Consider the following 19,589-nt stretch of genomic DNA (forward strand, 5'->3'; position numbering starts at 1 on the left):
GGAATTTTGTAATACTGTTAATACAATCATGTATGCTAGTTTAAATATTTTTATTCTTGTTGGCAGGTAAAGTCAACATCATATCTTCTCTTATCCAACGCCTCGATGACACATATCCACAGCGACCGGCAAATGTGCAAAGGAAAATCAATTTGCAATATTCGAGTGTTTTAAATAGTCGACTAGCAGGTGCAGATTAAGTACTTGATTAGTCTTGCATAATCCTTGTATTATTTATAAAATAGTAAACATATGACTAGGCAAAAAGCTCATCCATATAAAACAAATATTTATTGTACAATTAATGAAATCACAGAATAAACAAACCTCTAAAATATCTTTTTGTAAAGCAACCACACAGGAACTAGACCAGCAAACTATGAAAACTGAGGTTTGGAGGGACATAACAACATGACAGGGGAAGGGTGTGATTTCTCAGGGAGTTTTTTAACCTCCATTCAAGGGAGTAACTTTTGACAGAGATGGTTTTATTTTGTTCAGTGGAGAGTCATGCCGATGAAGCTCTGTGAATGACTGTGCTAATTGGAAAATGATTGCAAGACAAAAACACAAACATATCCGATGCAACAATTAGTGATACCTCTGGCAAATAATTAATGATATATATGCTGGTGAACTGGTATGTACTCCCAAATCTTTATATCCAAACTGAACATTAAAAGTGTGAATGGCACCATGATTTAAACTTACAAGGCGACCAATGTCTTTCGACACGCCATTCAGTTTCAGCAATGCTACCTTGAAGGCTTTAAGACTCCATTTAAAGATGCAGAAAACACTCCCACTAGCTGAATTTGTTCCGTCGATGTTATATTCAATGTCATCACAAAACAGCCAATATAAAAATACATTTACAATTATTTGTGCAAAATAGTAACAATATTGATATCAAATATGTTGTTCCAAACCCACATTAATATTTCTTCCGCAAATTCAAACTTGCAAAGTCACAATTGGTCATGTCTCACACAAAAAACAAGGGCACTTCATTTCAAAGCCAATCAGAAATTAACAACTTGCATTTTGCCATGTTCCTTACTAAAGTCTAGTAGTGTAAAAATTGTATAGACTGCTTTCATTTTATTTTTATGGTGGTATTTTTAAGCTTAAATGTGTAATCAGTAATTTTTTCCTAATTAAAAAACATTTACTTATAAAGAAATTAATTGTGATTTCGAAACGCATGTATAAAATCTTGTACACTCGCAGGACATGAAGACTCCAGTCATAGCAGTAACCTTAAAAACGCTGTTTAAATCTACATGGAGAGGCTTCCTCTCATGGGGGCTGCCATTTTAGGATCACATGACCAACTGAATACTACTTGCTTAATTGCAGTAACTGTCCTGTTATTTGACACTTTCACCTCATTGATTAAAGTAATCAAGGCGGACTGCAAATACTACATTTCTACAATGGCATCTGTAACTGAAAAATATTGATTTTGAATGATGCTGCATCCAAACAGCTAGGTGTCAGTTTAAGTCCAAGATGACACAAACAAAAAAAATGAATCCAACTTTAAGCTTGTGGTCACTGTATGGAAAAGACCAGAATGAACAATTTTCAAAACGTCTGTTTTCCACATACGAAATTAAGTCCTACAGGTTTGGAACGACATGAGGGTGAGTAAATTATGACAGTATTTTCATCTTTGTGTGAACTATTTCTTTAAGAAATTTGCAAGCAAGTGTTGCCAAGCCCAAAACGTTGACAACTCTTTTGACTGGAACGTCAAAAGGGAGCAGATTATGGTAAAAAATTATTGACTTTTGCAGCTTTAAAACGTTTTGATCCAACCTGTTTTGAGCGAGGGACTAATAAATACTATTATTGTATTTTTTCAATGCTAACAGTAATTCGATTGTGATGTTTTCTGGGTATGATGAAATTTTATGATAAATTACCTGAAGAAATACTTAATATAACCCTCCTTGAGTTGCTTCAGACAGTAATATAATCCAGATTATTATTTGTCTGGCCTGTCTAGAATATTAATTTTTTTTTTGGCATAAATCCACCACCACGACGAGAGAGCTTTTGTTAATTTAAGACCAACTTAAAAGACAAAACGCCGTTTACATCGAACTAAATTCTTAAAATGATCTTTATGTTAAGGTGGTGGATTGTTAAAAGAAGGCCTAAAACTTCACTAACTGTCAGTCCTACAGCAGTTCCTCACTAAAAACATGGCTAGTGCTATTGCTTACCCTGACTGAGAGGCCATGGCCTCAACCAATGAACCATTGGAGGAGAATTGAGAGAAACTTCCACACGACTCGATGGGTTTTCCAGCTATGGCTCCTTCTCGTTTAGTACCGTCCACTTTGAGGTCAATGTTCTTGATCGCCAATCAACCATTTCGCACTTCAATCGTCTCTGCTGTATTTCCTGAGAGTTGAGTGGTATGCGGACCATACCACTCTGGATAGAGAGAGGAGGCATAATGTCAAAATACACAGCTGAGGGGATAGAATGGCTATTCATTCAGAGAATCAAGTATTTATTATTAGAAACATTGTGTTATATTTGTAGCTTGACAAGAGTAACCACTTCACTATTATGCAAAAGACAACTAATAATAATAATATATCTCTACATTAACTAAATTATCAAACTAGTTATCAAAATAAGTTCTTACAAAGCCTGCTAAACCCCCCTGTGTCCTGTGGAAGATGGTGCAGTCCACCACTGCCCTTATAAGGAGATGTTTTTTAATGCCAGTCAGCCAGTGACGCTGTGACTCAGAGCAGAGTGAAACCAATCAGACACTCTCTCTCAGTAAACACATGCCCTCCCCCCACTTGGCACTGAGCCAACAGAATCAGAGTACATCTCCTTAAAGGGCCAGCACTAGTTTTTAACAGTTCCAGAGGGAAAGCACGTAAAGCGCATTAGTGCACTAAACTGTCCCCAGATGATAATGAGGCAATTAGTTGCAATATGGGAATCACAAAAACTATTTTCACTTACCATACAGGTAAAATCACAAACAGAAAACTAGAGGAGAGCATCTATCCACTTATAGTTTCTCATCCAAAACCAAACTGTTTGCTTCCATGCCAAACTATTCCCTCACAAGCATACTCGGTGAGTGTAGGTAGTGCTTTGTAGCAGTCATTTGTTTTTACTTTATTACATTTTTTTTTTTTAAATCAGCAAAAATGAAAGCTAGTACTCAGGGAGTACTACTATGATGTATAAACACTTAAAATAAATAACATATAATTGTACGCATTGAGGTAATGCGAATCGAGTATAAAATGTTTGTAACTCATGAAAATAATGTTACAATGTAAAAAAAAAAAAAAAAGGTTTCTTGAGAACCACCTGGTCATTAAATTGGTGACCCAAAACAGCACCAAAATAATTGATCATACAATACTAAACAAAAATTCCTTTAAAAATCAAGAACTGAAATATATTACTATTAATAACATTACTCATGCCTGCATGCTTTGGAGAGACAGCATACCTTTAGTCATTGTTGTGACTGCATGTGTAATTAGTTCTTATGTACAAACAGCATCTTTTTTTTATGTTTGAAGATGTTTTGGGATACTAGGAGAAATTATATTTATAATGCTATAACTTTTGATTGCTTTGCTGTAGAGGTCGACCGATTAATCGGCCGATTTTTTTTGCCTTTTTTAACATAATCGGCATCGGCCAAAATCCAAGTATATCAAGCCGATTATTAGGCAGGCGCATCTGTGGGCAGCCTAGTGTTGTTGTGGAACACGTGTTCGACGCACACTGCCTCTAGAGTCATTTTCCAGCAGAGTGAGCAGACCTCATCCAGTGCCTAAGGAAGGAGCTAAGTTCCTTGGAGAAAACAGTAAGGGTTAAATTTGTATAACTTCTTTATATTTAATTAAAAACCTTTGATATGTTACTGCCAACTTCAAGAAAAAAACGTGACAAACGCCATAGTTGACATGACGTTCGGCTACTTTGGATATTGATAGCGTAGTTGAAGTTGCATTATCACAGCAGAAGGGTTGCTATCATTTCACAATAAGCAAGCAAGAATTTTGCAATTACAGACAGTGAATCTGAGACTTTTATTTGTTCTGTTTGTGTGTCTTATATTTGAGAGGGTTGTCACTCAATGCAGAGAAATAAGTAATAAAAAAAGTTACCAACGCACTATAGGCTATTGAAGGACTGAATTTGGTAAGCTCGGACGTTATCGGTTCATACCTGTCAAGTATCCCGTTTTGGCCGGGAAAGTCCCGTATTTTATCCTTCTTTCCCGCCGTCCTCCCGTATTGGTATTTTCCCGTAAATCTCTCGTATTTTAACCTGCGTTATTAAAAAATAATACCCCGGGCCCGGGCGGAGTAAAACAAAAACATTCCCAAATCTGAGCTCTGTCACTAGCCTCGTGATAACTGCCACCTGCAGTAGCCTACTACAGGTACTGTAGGTGGCAGTTGTGGCGAGGTTAGTGTGTGAGGTCAGGATGAGTGACAACGCGGGGAAAAAAATAAGAAAATAAACAGAGACGGATTTTGGATGCTACGACAGAGACGCAAGGCACTCCTGCCAAAAAACAAAAACCCTCATGTAAATTCCGCGATCAATGGGACAGCGAATTTACTTTTCTGAAGAGGAGCAGGGTGGGGGACAGTCACGCGTTTTGTAACTGCGACTTTAGCATCTCACACGGGGGAAGGAATGATGTATGTCAGCACGAGAAATCTGAAAGTTATGTGAAATGAAAAGGAAAAACTGTAAAAGAAAAGCAATATGAAATGAAAAGAATGTGTGGAATGAAAATAAAATGTAAATGTAAAGACAAGCAATGTTAAATGAACAGAAAATATGCAAATAAGCCTTTAAATAAATGCTCTTCATATATACCCTTTTGTGTTTTCATTTAGGCTATAACACCTGTCTTAAAATGTAAGGGATACTGGAGCTTGGTTGGGGTGGTGGGACTGCTCGCGGTGGGCGCCGGAAAATTTCCCTTATTTTCAAATCCAAAACTTGACACGTATGTATCGGTTCTGCTGTCGGTACTGGAGAAATTAAGAAAATACATTTATTATTGTTATAAAGAGAAAGTTATTTTATCTCGCCAGCCATTTCTATGTATAATAATATGAAACCATTTGTCTGTGATGCAATTTAGCTGTTCGCAGTCAGAGAGAGGGAGAGAGAGAGAGAGAGAGAGAGAGAGAGAGAGAGAGAGAGAGAGAGAGAGAGATCTCACGCGGTGCCACAGAGAGCACAACACGAGCCCTGCTAAATGAGTGACAGAACTAAACATTCAAACATAGCCTGGTTTAGATCTGTGATATTAGTCTGATTTTATTTTAGATTTCGCCTTCCAAAGATTATAAAAATAATATTTATACATAAGCCGCATTCTGTCTAGCACAACTTCCTTCCCTTCACAGCGGTGCACTGACATTTCTCCCAAAAACTCAAACTTAACGTCAGAATCAGCACGATCGGTGATTGTTGTAAAATGCAGTCTAGCTACTGTTGCTAAATTGCGGGACGCTTTTAATAATAAAAAGAGCGCAAGAGATACCGTTCCCAAGGCGGCGCGCGCTCCGAAATACACCGCAAAGAGACGAGCAAACTATAGGCTACTTTGGGTTTCATGCGTCTAAACGATCAAATTTACACAAAAATGTGTCAAAACGACAGGCCTGGAGATTCACTTAAACACAGTTTATGTCTTAAATGGACGTAGTTATGGAAATAGTTGGGGAGAAAATATGCTGCATCAGGAACCTATTAGCTCTGAACTCGGTCTTAAAGGGGAAGCTGTCTATTAAACATGTGACGATTGAGCCATTACTGCGAATCAAACAACAAAAGGCAAAGAGAAAATCACTTACAGCTCTTGAATGAATAACTTCTGCATTAATCTATCTATGATAAACTATGCAGTGTTATTTTACAATTGATTATTAGATTTCTTTTAGACCACACCTGAACAGTAATGTTAGTAGACCTTCCTGAAATTAAATCACTGTGCCTATATAAAGTTTATATTTGTGTAATTATATATATATATATAAAGAACCGTTAAGAATACCGTTAAAGTACCGGATCGATAAACAGTATCGGTAAGATTGTAATACCATTAAAACCTTAATGATACCCATCCCTAGTTATGCCTGTGCTTCTCTTGGATGCTCTGAATATTGGATTACGTGTCTGGATTGCCCCTTAATTAAAGCTGCATTTGGATCTCAACCTTCGTGTCTCGGAGCAGTTCGTAACACCTGCTTTGTTTATTTAATATATTTGTTATACATTATTTATACAATATGTTTTTACATTATACATTTTTAATTTAAGTGTCAAGTGTTCAATAAATGTATTTGTTGAGAAATGTTGTCTATCTTAAGTAATTATTTGTGTTACATTTTATCTTTCAAATAAAAGGTTCAAATAAGAGGTTAAAAACAAGCACATATCGGCCAAAATAAATCGGCAGCATTAATCAGCCATCGGCCGACCCGGATTTCAAAAGATCGGCATCGGCCTGAAAAAACCAGTATCGGTCGACCTCTACTTTGCTGTATTAACACAACATTTTCAGAACTACAGTATTTACAACACACACACACACACATACATACATATATATATATTATTGTTACTTCACAGCTTACTCTGTATTTGATTATTTACAATTTTGTTATGTATCTCAAAAAACATCAGGCTTGTTCTGCCTTTGAATATTATTTTATATTAAAAAAGTTCACCAAATACAACTAATTAATAATCTTCTATTTGTGCTATAAAAAAAGAGGTTCCATGACACAAAACATGGTTAAATGCATTTGATGCAATAAACACACAGATTATTTTTAATATGTTATTTATTTTTTGTATTTTTGTCTTATGGTAATGCTTACATCTCTAGTAAAGTTAGCTTATAACATTTGAACTTACCCAGTTATGGAACATGCAAATAATATTTGGGTACAACTAATTTGTAAGATATTTTCTTTCCTTTTATTAAAATGCAAATATGTCTGAATCCTTCAATATGCCTTTCAGTTGTTATAAAGCAATGTCCTCTCTGTACTGGGATATATTCTGCCCTACATTTTATGTAAACTATTATTATGATCAAGAAGTGGGTGGCTGTCTTATTTCACAAAATGTTAAAGGCACACAGAGACTTTATTTTTTTAACTGTTTTGCACATGTTTTCAAGGTAACAAACACTACAGTGGAGGGTGCTTTGAGCAGCACTTAATTCAGTATAGGCCCTATATAAAGTTGACCAAAGTCCTTTTTAAAACTTACTTTAAAACGCTCTGGATTCATTTACACTGGCAGCCAAAAGTTTGGAATAATGTATAGATTAAAAGGGAATCGGTACTTTAATTAACCAAAGTGGAATTCAACAGCACCATCACTATTTGAAAAAGTAATTTTGATCAAATCTAGACATGCCACATTTCCAGCAGCCATCACTCCAATACCTTATCCTTGACTAATCATGCTAAATTGATCATTTGATACTAAAATCACTTGCCATTATATCAAACTGATATAAGTTGAGAGCTATTTGGTTTATTAAATGAAGCTTAACATTGTCTTTGTGTTTGTTTTTGAGTTGCCACAGTATGCAATAGACTGGCATGTCTTAATGGCAATATTAGGTCAAAAATGGCTTTCTCTAGAAACTTGTCATTCAATCATTGTTTTGAGGAATGAAGGTGTTACAATGCCTGAAATTGCCCAAAAACTGAAGATCTCATACAAAGGTGTACACTACAGTCTTCAAATACAAAGGATATCTGGCTCTAACAAGGACAGAAAGAGATGTGGAAGGTCAGATGTACAACTAAACAAGAGGATAAGTACATCAGAGTCTCTAGTTTGAGAAATAGACGCCTCACATGTCCTCCGCTGACAGCTTCATTGAATTCTACCCACTCAACACCAGTTTCATGTACAACAGTAAAGAGAAGACTCAGGGGTGCAGGCCTTATGGGAAGAATTGCAAAGAAAAAGACACTTTTGGAACAGAAAAACAAAAAGAAAGGTTAGAGTGGGCAAAGAAACACAGATAATTGGTAGAGAGTGTTATGGATCTTAAACCCATTGAGCTTTTGTGGGATCAGCTAGACTGTAAGGTGAGTGAGAAGTACCCAACAACACATCTATGGCAAGTGCTACAGGAAGTGTGTGGTGAAATGTCACCTGAGTATCTTGACAAACTGTCAGCTAGAATGTCAAGAATCTGCAAAGCTGTCATTGCTGCCCCGTCGAGGATTTTTTGATGATACTCTTTGAAGTAGTTTAAGAAGTTCTGAAAGTTTTATTCAAACTGTAATAGTCATTTTTCCATGTTATTAATGTCCTGACTATACATTGTGATCAGTTGAATGCCACTTTGGTGAGTTAAAAATTCAAAATTCTTTCCATAAGAGCAAAATCTGTACATTATTCAAATTTTTCGGCCACCAGTGTATGTCCATAAAATTATACTGACTTAAAAAATACATTACAATATGATGATAACATTAAGAGAGGTTATACAATTTAACTACCAAAAGATGCACAATAAAAACGGGGGAGAATGAGGCTGGTGCAGAGTCTTTAAACTGTTATGTATAGTTGTGCTGGAACTGTTATAAACTATTACCTCTGTGCCAAGCAACCTGCAATGAACTATAACACAAGCAGCTCAGCTGCCTTTTTTTTCCCCCCAGAGGCACTTTGCACTCAATTATAACCGCCTGTATAGAGTGATAACATTTTCCAGGACAGAATGGGAAGAAAAAGCAGCCTCATTTTAATGCTGCACTTTGTACTCTGCGTGACTCAAGTTTAAAAAAAAAAAAAAAAACACACCTCACAGCTGAAACGATATCCCTGTCCCAACTAGGTTAATTATATCCCAACTAGGTTAATTACTTTTAAGTAAATTTCTTGTTACACATATTTCTGATATATTTATGTAGAATACATTTAAAAAGTCAATTATGTTGATTAGAGGTCGACCGATAAATCAGTTTAGCTGATTCAAAGATGTTCGTCTAGTGCACGTTTAAAAAGAAAAACTAATGAATGGTTGAAAAAGTGTTTCGTGTGAACAGCCCCTTACAGAAGGTGGAGGTCTTTGGCCAGTGCATCTTGCTCTCTTATAAGCGTTTGTCAGATTAAACGATGAGTTGTTTAAATGTTTTCTCAGAAAAGATGTTCAACTTGGAAATGTGTGTCTCGAGATCCTCGCGTTCGGATCCAGTCTGTGTTTGAACAGCCCCTGGCCTGGGCTCATAGTCTGAGCCGCTTCACCACCAAGTTCAGCCGAGTACCACTGCTATCTGTGAATATTTTTACTCTACATACAACTGTCCTGAATAAAAAACAATGTGGTATTTCACCATTATTATGAAGCTTGAGTCTGGAGTAGCAGGAATCAGTGCAAGTGTAGCACCATGTGAACTCTCTATTGAAGCGTTTCCCCCCTCATTTTACTTTTAACATTTGAGAAAATGGACCGACAACATTTAAAAATTTATTTTATGCACATTTGTTGAAAATGAAATGCTCTTTTTTTAACAGCTAAGATAGGAATGTTCTATGCAATAATATAATGGTGCTGAATGTCTTATGTATTTATTGCGCCCTCTTGTGGATTAAGGATACAACATCAATTTAAAAATCCTCCAACTTTAAAATTGGAATATTAGTTAATTTATATTCATATTTATATATTTATTTCATTTAAAAAAGTACAATACATTTTACATGTTTGTAATAAAAGTTAAGCACTATTTTTCTTTGAGTGTTAATTTTTCATTCAGTATCAATTTTGTATAATTTTATTATAATCAGTTATCGGCATGTACAGCCCAACATAGTAATTGGTATCGGTATAATTCATAATTCAATTAATCGGTCAACATCTAATGTTGATATGCAAGTTTATTCGCATTTCTGTGAAAGGGCATGTGCCACCTAATAGGTCATTGTAGGCGAGAAACGTGTTGTGCTAAATGGATGACTTGTGTGCACAAATGAACACAGATTATTTATTTTTTTACATTATTTTGAATTCTTTGAGCCAAGAAACAAACTTTTCGGAGTAATTTGATAAAAATGTTAGAAAATTTGAATGTAATTTACCCAATACTGGTTATCAGCATATTGTGCACATGAAAACACTCAGTTACACTTGAGAGCAATGAAGAAACATTCAACTCATAATGTGAAAAAACAGAGCAGGACGTGTCATGAACAGGTCAACATAAGGAAGAACGTATTATTATCGAGACTAATGCCAAGCATTTCATTCTTAATAGTTGTCGAGCAGCAATGTCGCAACTTGCCACATTAATATAGAATTCAACTAATGTGTGGGGCTCATCCAGTCAGAATTTAATCTTGCCTATTCATATAATGGATCTGAATTAGTGAAGCTGTTTGTTTTTATGAACAATCTTTTAATAGTAATGAATAATCGTATATTTTAGTTAGCATCCATGAAGTACAAAACAAAGAGAAAATAATAATTTATATTTGTATTCAATACACTGAATATCCCAAAATTACCCGAAAAAGGTATTAGCACGTTTATTAAATATTTCCCAAATAGGACCCATTTTTTTTTTATATTCAACGTTATATTAACGTGACATCACTTTAGAGCAGAAACGAGATCCATTAATTTTGACACGGTTTTTGATTAATAGAAATATAAGAAAGAGGACTGGGTGGACTTTTAACATTGTAGAGTGGTTGTGTACACACACTGCCGACTCACATTTATGTACAAACCCCATGTATAATTTAATTTTGCAAAATAGGTCCTTTTTAAAAGGTGGAGTGTGTAATTTCTGCACAACTAGTGGCACCAAATGGAATTACAAAAATAATTTGTTTTCAAACGACATTTCCCAACACCCCTCAGACTCATCAGGCCCTTTCGCACTCTCCGATTCCCTACAAAGAATTAGGCCAGTCTAAATAAAAGATGATTAATGTTTAACGTCATAATAAACAAGACCACTATAACAAACATACTGGACAGAAAGTGTTGCAGAGGAATCGGCCTGTTCGATAACATTGCTGGTGTTATGGTTCAACTGGTTTTCATGTTAAAGGAGGAGTAAGCGATTCCTGAAAAAGACTGTTGATGTTTGAACTCAACAGCCAAACAAACACACCTCTCCCTTTAGTGTTCCTTCAGAAGCTCCACCCCCCAAATTCACACACGCCCATTGCCAATGCTGTGTGATTGCAACAATGTTCTGTGGATCGGTCCGATTTATGTTCCCATTTTCAGAACCAGGGCTGTGCACAAACAACAGACTTTTTTCAGTGCACACACACAGAACGGACAGCTAGCGGACCGTGAAGAGATATTCATAGAAGTATTGGATTAAAACTACACACTTCACATTTAAAGTGATATAAGATTTTAGTCATTCTGCCAATAATGTTAAAGAGTCAATTCAACATGGTGTATGATCATATCTCTCTGGATTGTGTGCTCAGGGCGTGTGCCAGTGTCACATGGACTTGCAACTAACCTAAGAGAAGTCTAATTTTACATCACCACCATACAGCTGAGACTTATGGGAAAACCTCAAAATTAACAAATGTAACTTCACAGAACAGTAATGTGTAATCTTTAACAGTTTTCGCTTGAGTTTTAAATTGAGCTACACTTAAAGATTGAAAGTCAATGCTTGGATGTTATCCAAATACTTTCATGTCATGAATAAGAATACAGCAGCCCTTTGGAAGAGCAACCAAAAGAAATGGTCGATCATATCTTGGAGAACTGGCTTTGATCTTTTTACTGACCTGGAATGCACCACAGTAAATAAATGATTCTAGCTATTGACCTTATCTAGCCCCATGAACTGACAGCTGAGGTTACAAACAAAGCATAAGACCCACTCTAAACGTGTTTCTGACCAATCCTATCTTAGCAAATGTTGCAGTGTGCCATTTTTCTGACAAGAACTTCCTTTTTTTCCCCAACTAGAGTTTACGGGAGTAATGTGTGTTTGGCCAGTTAAGTGGAATTTTATAGAAATTATAAAAATAAAACATGTACCCAGAGAGGATACAGGCAGTTTATCTTTCTTTAAAAAAAATGACAAAAAAAAAATTTAAATAAGTGTAAATGTAAAACTGACCAAAACTAAAGTTGACTAAAAAGTTTGTTAGAAATATTTTGCTATTTAAAACATTCTTTTTCATATCATTCACAAGTTTTTAAAGCCTTAAAAGTGTGAAGATGACTAAAACAGTCTACTTTGTATCATCCTCATGACACCCCTGTTACATTTCTCATTTCTGGACTGAACTGGTATTTTCTTTCTGTGCTTTGTGTATCAGTCAGTGTTGGTCTTGTTTGGGTTGTCTAATTTCTTAATTCACATATTAGGCCTAAATTCTACCTACTGTATATTACTCGTAACAACCGATTCAGTAGCAAGGTCTCCTCTCTCAGGTATTCTGAAGTTCATTACATTCAGCCAATAATCAAATCTTGAACTCAGTGACTAAATCTCTGATCCTGGTTGTGAAAACACTACACAGGGCCCAGAAGTTGACAGAATGAATAAATGGGTGAATGAAAACCTATAATTTGCTCCACAGAACTCTTATCTTAAAAACAAAGGACGACAGAGGTTAATGTGATGAATTAATGAATTAATAACTGTAAAGCGCTTATATGGGGTTACAGAAGGCATAAATCATATCTTGTAAATTATAATCGTGATACAATTTTGGGGGAATAATAATACACAATAATATGTAACACATAATAAACAGGATATAAAATATATTTTGCTTTGGACATGATGGTAAAAATGGCTATTTTACATTTGTGTGTCGGGGCCAGTGAAAAGTTTGGCAGGGCAAGTAAAAATCTGAAGCACTGGTCCGTTAGTAGAAAACAATCCTTAGTGTTGAGCCCTGGATACACAGAACAGCTTCTTTCAGTCTGTGCACACTGCTATAATGCACTGACGACGTTGCATTTAAAGTGCTTCAGATTACTTCAATTGCTCATTTGCGTAATTCCAAATATGTTTGGCCACCACAAGTTTCTAAACAAATCTAAAGTAACCCCATGGCTGCAGGGTTTTGTGGACAAAGGAGGGGATGAGAGTATTTCACTAAGGAGGAGCACTAAGCCATTGTCAACACTAACAAAACCAGAAACAATAACACACACACCAGACCATAAAGCAATGCCACATGCTAAATTATTACAAAGATATACTGCTATTGTACATTTGATATATAATAATAATAATTTGAAAAGTTGTTCTTTTAAAGTCCAAACACCCTACGTTGTAACTCTTTCTATTAGCAGAAAAGCATGGGATTAATTCATTACTTAATGTTATGTTAAATTATTATAAATCAGTGGTCCTGGACAGGTTTTGCTGCATGACCCAAAATGTATATTGGGCATCAAGTGGCGACCAAAACATTTTTTTAGTATTACAAAAATGAAACTTTTCTTAAAATCAAATATCGATATTTTTAAAGGAATATTCCTGGTTCAATACAAGCTAAGCTCAAGTGACAGCATGTATGGCATTATTTTACTAACATTTTACTCATCCCTTGTTTATTTTAAGAACAGGAAAAAAGGTGGTTAAATGGCACACACATTAACTTTTTGTGTCCTCTTGGACTTACAGTGACACCTAGTGGTTTGGATGCAGAATCATTTAAAATCAATAGTTTTCAGTTTCTGATGTCATTGTAGAAATGTAGTATTCACAGTCAGACATGATTACTTTAATCAGTGAGTGAAAGTGTCAAATAACACTCTTCTTGTAGAGAGATTTAATTGTGATGTCGATATATTCTGTGCATATTCTGTGCATCGACTTGTTTTTGGTCTGATTTCTGCAAGATTGTTAGAGATCATATTATTCCCGGCTTTCAACTTTGTTTTGAAAATGGTTTTATTCGGTTTTTTTTTTAGCTATGACATGTCTCTTCATAAGGAATATTATTTGATTAATGTTCTGCTTTTGTTGGCAAAGTTTAGTATTCATAAATGTAAGTATGGTGGTTATAAACCATTAGTTTTAATTTTTAATTCAGAGGTTCAGCAATACCTAAGAACAATTTCCAATGTGAGCAACAAGAAAGCAGTAAAGTGTATTGAAATATGTAAACAATTTGACATTTTTATTAAACTGTTTATTTATTTATTTTCCTTTTTGCTGTTGTTTTAATATACCTCTTGGATCTAGATGTAAAAGTATTTTTAAAACATTTGTAAAAATGTTTTAAAAATGTCTGACGCAGGTGTAAATTGACGGGCTCTTAAACAAGCCCTCATAATCTGAAACTGATTGACAAATTCACTTGTGAAATGGATTGCTGTGAACTGTGTGCCAATGATTGACTTATGATCAATAATATGGTAGTAAACAATACATTGTATTCTAAAGCCGCTTTTTGTATTGTCTTATCAATGATGAACTCTTCTGCCACAAGAATGTAATGCATTTTAATTATCTGAATGTTTTATATATATATATATATATATATATATATATATATATATATATATATAATTTTTAATATTTAAAGATAACTATGTATAATTATATATTGATATAAATATGTATAATCATTATATATTGAATTATTGTTATACGAGTGGCTTTCTCAGCAAATATTTGTATATGCGATTAATTAATCGGGACACCATGTAATTAATTCGATTAAAATTTTTAATCGATTGACAGCCTTATTAAATACACAGTATTGCACCTTTGTTTTTTTTTTGTCCAATTTTCAAATACTTTTTGGTTTTAAATTAAAGTTTTCACAATTGTGATTCACCTCAGATTGGCTCATGGTTTACAACTCTTTAATGAAGGATTTCTTTAAATCCCTATGGAAGAAAAGAATGGGAAAAATATAAGATGTCTGAAAAAGTGTGCGGAAACTTATGTTTAGCATTGTTTTGTTTTTTCTGTGGTCGACAAGCCCAACAGACCTGTGACCCACCAGTATCATAAGAATTACATTTTTTGCCCTTTTAGGTTGCATTAGAACAAGCCCAAACTTCCAATAATATTTATATGACAAATGAGCTCTGCTTGCATAGCTTTCATATAAGAACGTGGTGAAAGACAAAACATTGCAAAGTGTCTCACACGTTCTTTCAAATCATAAACACAGACAGAGGAAACGGTTAACTGAAACCACAGACCACAACTGAAACAGGAAGTACTGCAGAGTCAAGACCTTTTAACAGTATTTATACACAGCCCGGGACATCTTGTGTTCAACAAAGATGTCTTTAACAATGCACGTTATGTCACTGGATATCACAGGAACAACATGGACTCGGCTTTGGAACACTGCCTTTGTGGGCATGTCTTCTGATCACAAGTGTGCAGGACAGGAGTTGGAGAATGTGTAAATGTGTGTGTTTAGCATTGTTACATAAGCAGCACAAGATCTGTCCCTGCTCAAGACTTACAGCTAGGGTTGCAACTAACGATTATTTTGATAATCGTTAATCTAACAAATATTAGAACGATTATTGTACCAATTAATCATTAGCTCTTAACCAATTATTCAGCCTGTGCCCGACTTAAAAGGTTGTATTAAACATGCTTACTAACAATAGAGGACAAAATCATCTTTTAAAAAATACTTCTAAATGACATTCACTGAATTACAAGGAAAACAAATACTTGGATTTTTATTGTTTAATTCATTTTTTTAAATCACTGCAAAAAAATTGTATTGTTAGTGTCTTGTTTTCCATACAAAATTATCTAAAAATCATTAAAAACAAGATACATTTACTTGAGAAGCAACATAAGATATTTAGACTTGCTTTAAGAGAATGTATCTTAAATATACAGTAAGTGTATTTTGTATATAAGTGTATTTTTTCACTTGGTTATACTTCTGTGAGTGCAGTAAAGACAAAATGTTCTTTAAAATCTATTATCTAAAAGCAAGTCTAAATGTCTTATATGCTGCTTCTCAAGTAAATGTATCTTTCTACAAGCATTTTTTGATATTTTAAAATATTTAAATATATAATATTATATTCAACATTCTCCAATAAAAAACAATTATTCTGCAGTATAGTTGCTAAAGTAAATGTTTTAAGCTTTTAGATGTTTATAATGGAAAATAAACCCAAAAAAGACGCATCTAAAAGCAGATAGTTTTGGTGTTGAGCCTATTTCTGCCGCGTGGCTCACACTGAGCTCAACGGCTTTGGTTGCAGTACAACACTAAAATAACCAAGTGTGCTGATAAAGATCAAGTTCACGTGACTGCCCACTGTTGTCCTTGAAGCAGCAATAACCTCTGCTTATGTGAACCCGGCGTAATAATCTAGTTGCAGCGAGCACGTGTGAGGAATGGGCATCTCTGCACGAGATAGTTTGAAACTATCATCTATACGAGATGATATTCTACTCACTACAATTGTACAGAGCATTTATCGGAGTTACTGGAGCCTTCCTGTCAGCTCGAACCAGTCTGGCCATTCTCCTCTGACCTTTGTTTTCGCCCACATAACTGCTGCTCACTGGATGTTTTTGGCACTATTCTGAGAAAATCCTTTTTTTTTTTTCAAAAGTGTCTTTTTTTTCTTTGCAATTTTTCCCATAAGGCCTGCACCCCTGAGTCTTCTCTTTACTGTTGTACATGAAACTTGTGTTGAGCGGGTAGAATTCAATGAAGCTGTCAGCTGAGGACATGTGAGGCGTCTATTTCTCAAACTAGAGACTCTGATGTACTTATCCTCTTGTTTAGTTGTACATCTGGTCTTCCACATCTCTTTCTGTCCTTGTTAGAGTCAGTTGTGCTTTGTCTTTGAAGACTGTAGTGTACACCTTTGTATGAAATCTTCAGTTTTGATTTGCAATTTCAAGCATTGTATATCCTTCATTCCTCAAAACAATGATTGACTGACGAGTTTCTAGAGAAAGTTGTTTCTTTACTGCCATTTTGACCTAATATTGACATTAAGACATGCCAGTCTATTGCATATTGTAGCAACTCAAAAACAAACACAAAGACAATTTTAAGCTTCATTTAATGAACCAAATAGCTTTAAACTGTGTTGATATAATGGCAAGTGATTTTCTAGTATCAAATGATCAATTTAGCATGATTACTCAAGGATAAGGTGTTGGAGTGATGGCTGCTGGAAATGGGGCTGGTCTAGATTTGATCAAAAATGCTTTTTTTCAGTGATGGTGCTGTTTTTTACACCAGTAATGTCCTGACTATACTTTGTGATCAGTTAAACACCACTTTGGTGAATTAAAGGACCAATTTCCTTTAATCTGTACATTATTCCAAACTTTTGTTCTGCCAGTGTATGTGTGACACAATAATTATAAAAATAGACAGATACATTGTTTACAAACCTAACACACCTTTTTGTGCTTACTTTTGTTACACTGGTGCTTAAAAAGCTTACGGTCTTTGTCAGTAAGTGAAAGAGAAAAATAAATATATTAATTAGCTAAATTGCTACATTCTACCGAAAGTCCCTTGAACCCACATCACATTGTATTTACTTCCAACCTCACAGATACAAACTTCCCAGCAGGACTTCAGCAGAAGCTGGTCAATGGATAAGCAAATTAAGTCTTTAGGTTTAAACCTTATCTTAAGTTTAAACTGCAGTTTTACTTTAAGACTTTCAAAAACATTTTAGGTTTGAACAGAGAAATCGGTTTCTGTGACTGAGAACAGCTTTGACTAACAAAAAATGTGCCCCAAACATACATAGAAATCAAGAGTAAGAACAAAAGATGGTACATACAGAAAATATTTGTCATAAATAAAAATTATTCTAATAGCAGTCACACAATACTGCTATTTCTGTTTATTTATTTTTTCCAGTATAAGTTAAACTGTAGAGCATCAGCAAGCAGTTTCAACCTAGTTAGTGAATTTAGTAATTTTTTTAAAGAACTGATTCACCGAGCTACTGCCATTTTAACTGTTTACATTTTGTCAAGATGGTAGACGACAAGAACTTCAGCTGAGGGAAACATTATAGCATTTTGACGTCAGTCGCTTATAATCAGGGGCAGGAAGCGCCTAGTTAGCAGGTCTCTGTTAGCACCTGCTGGTAGATGCTGGAACTAAACCAACCGATGGCAAAAAGCATTCAAAAGTAGCCGTGTTTTATGACGAAATAAAAACAATTCCAAGAACCATTTAAACACAAATTATTTCATTACATTATATCACATCGTCATATGGTGATGGATTGTTTTTGAATGGCTCCTAAAAGCGTGAAATTGATTTATATATTTCCCTAGCTATTCCCATTGACGAGTGATCAGTCACGTGACACCATATCCCAGAACTGACCGCCCATGAGCAAAGATGTCAGCCTCCATTTCGCTCGCTTCCTGGGAACCTGCGCTAGCTGAGCACAGTCTTAAGTGATGTATGGGGATACTGACGGATAGCTCTCTCCGGGTATTTTATTGCTTCATGTACAAACGTCACGATCACAAAAATGTGAAATCGTACGGAAGTCAAAAGTTCACAGAATACGAATAAACAACAACTGTACACGAAGTACAACAACTGAACCGGCCACTATAGATATACGACTTTGACTTAACTACTAGCATTTAAGTGCATGTTGAACGTAAAAGAATTACTCGACATGTCGATTGGATATGACGTAAAAGACAATTTCTAGAAATAAACGTGCCAAAATGCATTTTATCATACGCTTACGACCTAGATATATTAAATTGCGTGTTATGACAAGCCTGATTCCCTTTACCTTTGCAAAATAAATGGCTACGATCAAGTCTGTCCATGCTCGAAAATGTCAAATTGTTTAGAATAATAACATAATAAAAATTTGCGTTGCAAATAATGCAGTTCAACTTAGTCTAGTATTCGATGGCCTGTGAGTGTGGTCAGCATTGGACAGCTCGCATGTTGGTGGGACACACAACGCTTTAGCATTTGGATTCTTAAATCATGACACAACCAGAAACGCATTCACAAATGTATTATGCATCAATGTAATGCTTCAATCGTAGTGTTTCCCCCACTTACCTCTTGACTTATTTTAGGCCCAAAGCATTCTAGCTATCGAAAGCCTTTCCCTTTGTCTGTCCGCTTGCACTGATCTGCTGTCGAATCCCAATAAATGTGTCAACTAGCACGAGACGTCAACATGCTTCACACACTAAAACTCGGCTCGTTTAAGTGAGCCATACCGCTTAGGGTCGTTTGTCCGGCATGATTCTGTCAGACCGATTTTACAAACAGTTCGCGATCATTTTTAAGAGATCATCATATATCTGGGTGTCTGATTTCGCTTCGTAAACTAACCTGGTCACGTGACGAGAGCGTTCTCGCTGAAGGCCGAGACTCACAATCTAGTGAACTGTCTACCTAGACCGCATTGTCGTCACAGGCATCGTTCCGTGTCAACTCCAAAATACAGATCGACAGATATTGCTTTTTAAGACTCTTCCAGTTTTTTTTTAAAAGAATTGTTTTATTGCTGCTTTTTGACACATTAAATGCCTAAATCACAGTGTTGGATAAGTTAAACAAAAATGTAG

The 19,589-nt window shown here is 35.3% G+C and overlaps 1 protein-coding gene across 2 annotated transcripts in view; it reads right to left on the bottom strand.

The window, feature by feature from the left end:
• The window catches only part of LOC127627543 (AF4/FMR2 family member 4-like), a 60,231-nt gene extending 40,897 nt beyond the window's left edge, over positions 1-19,334 (bottom strand). For both annotated transcript variants that reach the window (XM_052103992.1, XM_052103991.1), the window contains exons 1-2: positions 19,075-19,334; positions 2,232-2,445 (exon numbers count right to left, since the gene is read on the bottom strand). Coding sequence is in view for 1 of the 2 variants with exons in the window: in XM_052103991.1 (XP_051959951.1) it covers positions 2,232-2,248 (17 nt within the window). In the remaining variant the exon portion in view is untranslated. The remainder of the gene's footprint in view (positions 1-2,231; positions 2,446-19,074) is intronic.
• Between the last annotated feature and the right edge of the window lie 255 nt (positions 19,335-19,589).

The sequence above is a fragment of the Xyrauchen texanus genome, chromosome 34 (assembly GCF_025860055.1).
Source record: "Xyrauchen texanus isolate HMW12.3.18 chromosome 34, RBS_HiC_50CHRs, whole genome shotgun sequence".
NCBI classification, from domain to species: Eukaryota; Metazoa; Chordata; class Actinopteri; order Cypriniformes; family Catostomidae; genus Xyrauchen; species Xyrauchen texanus.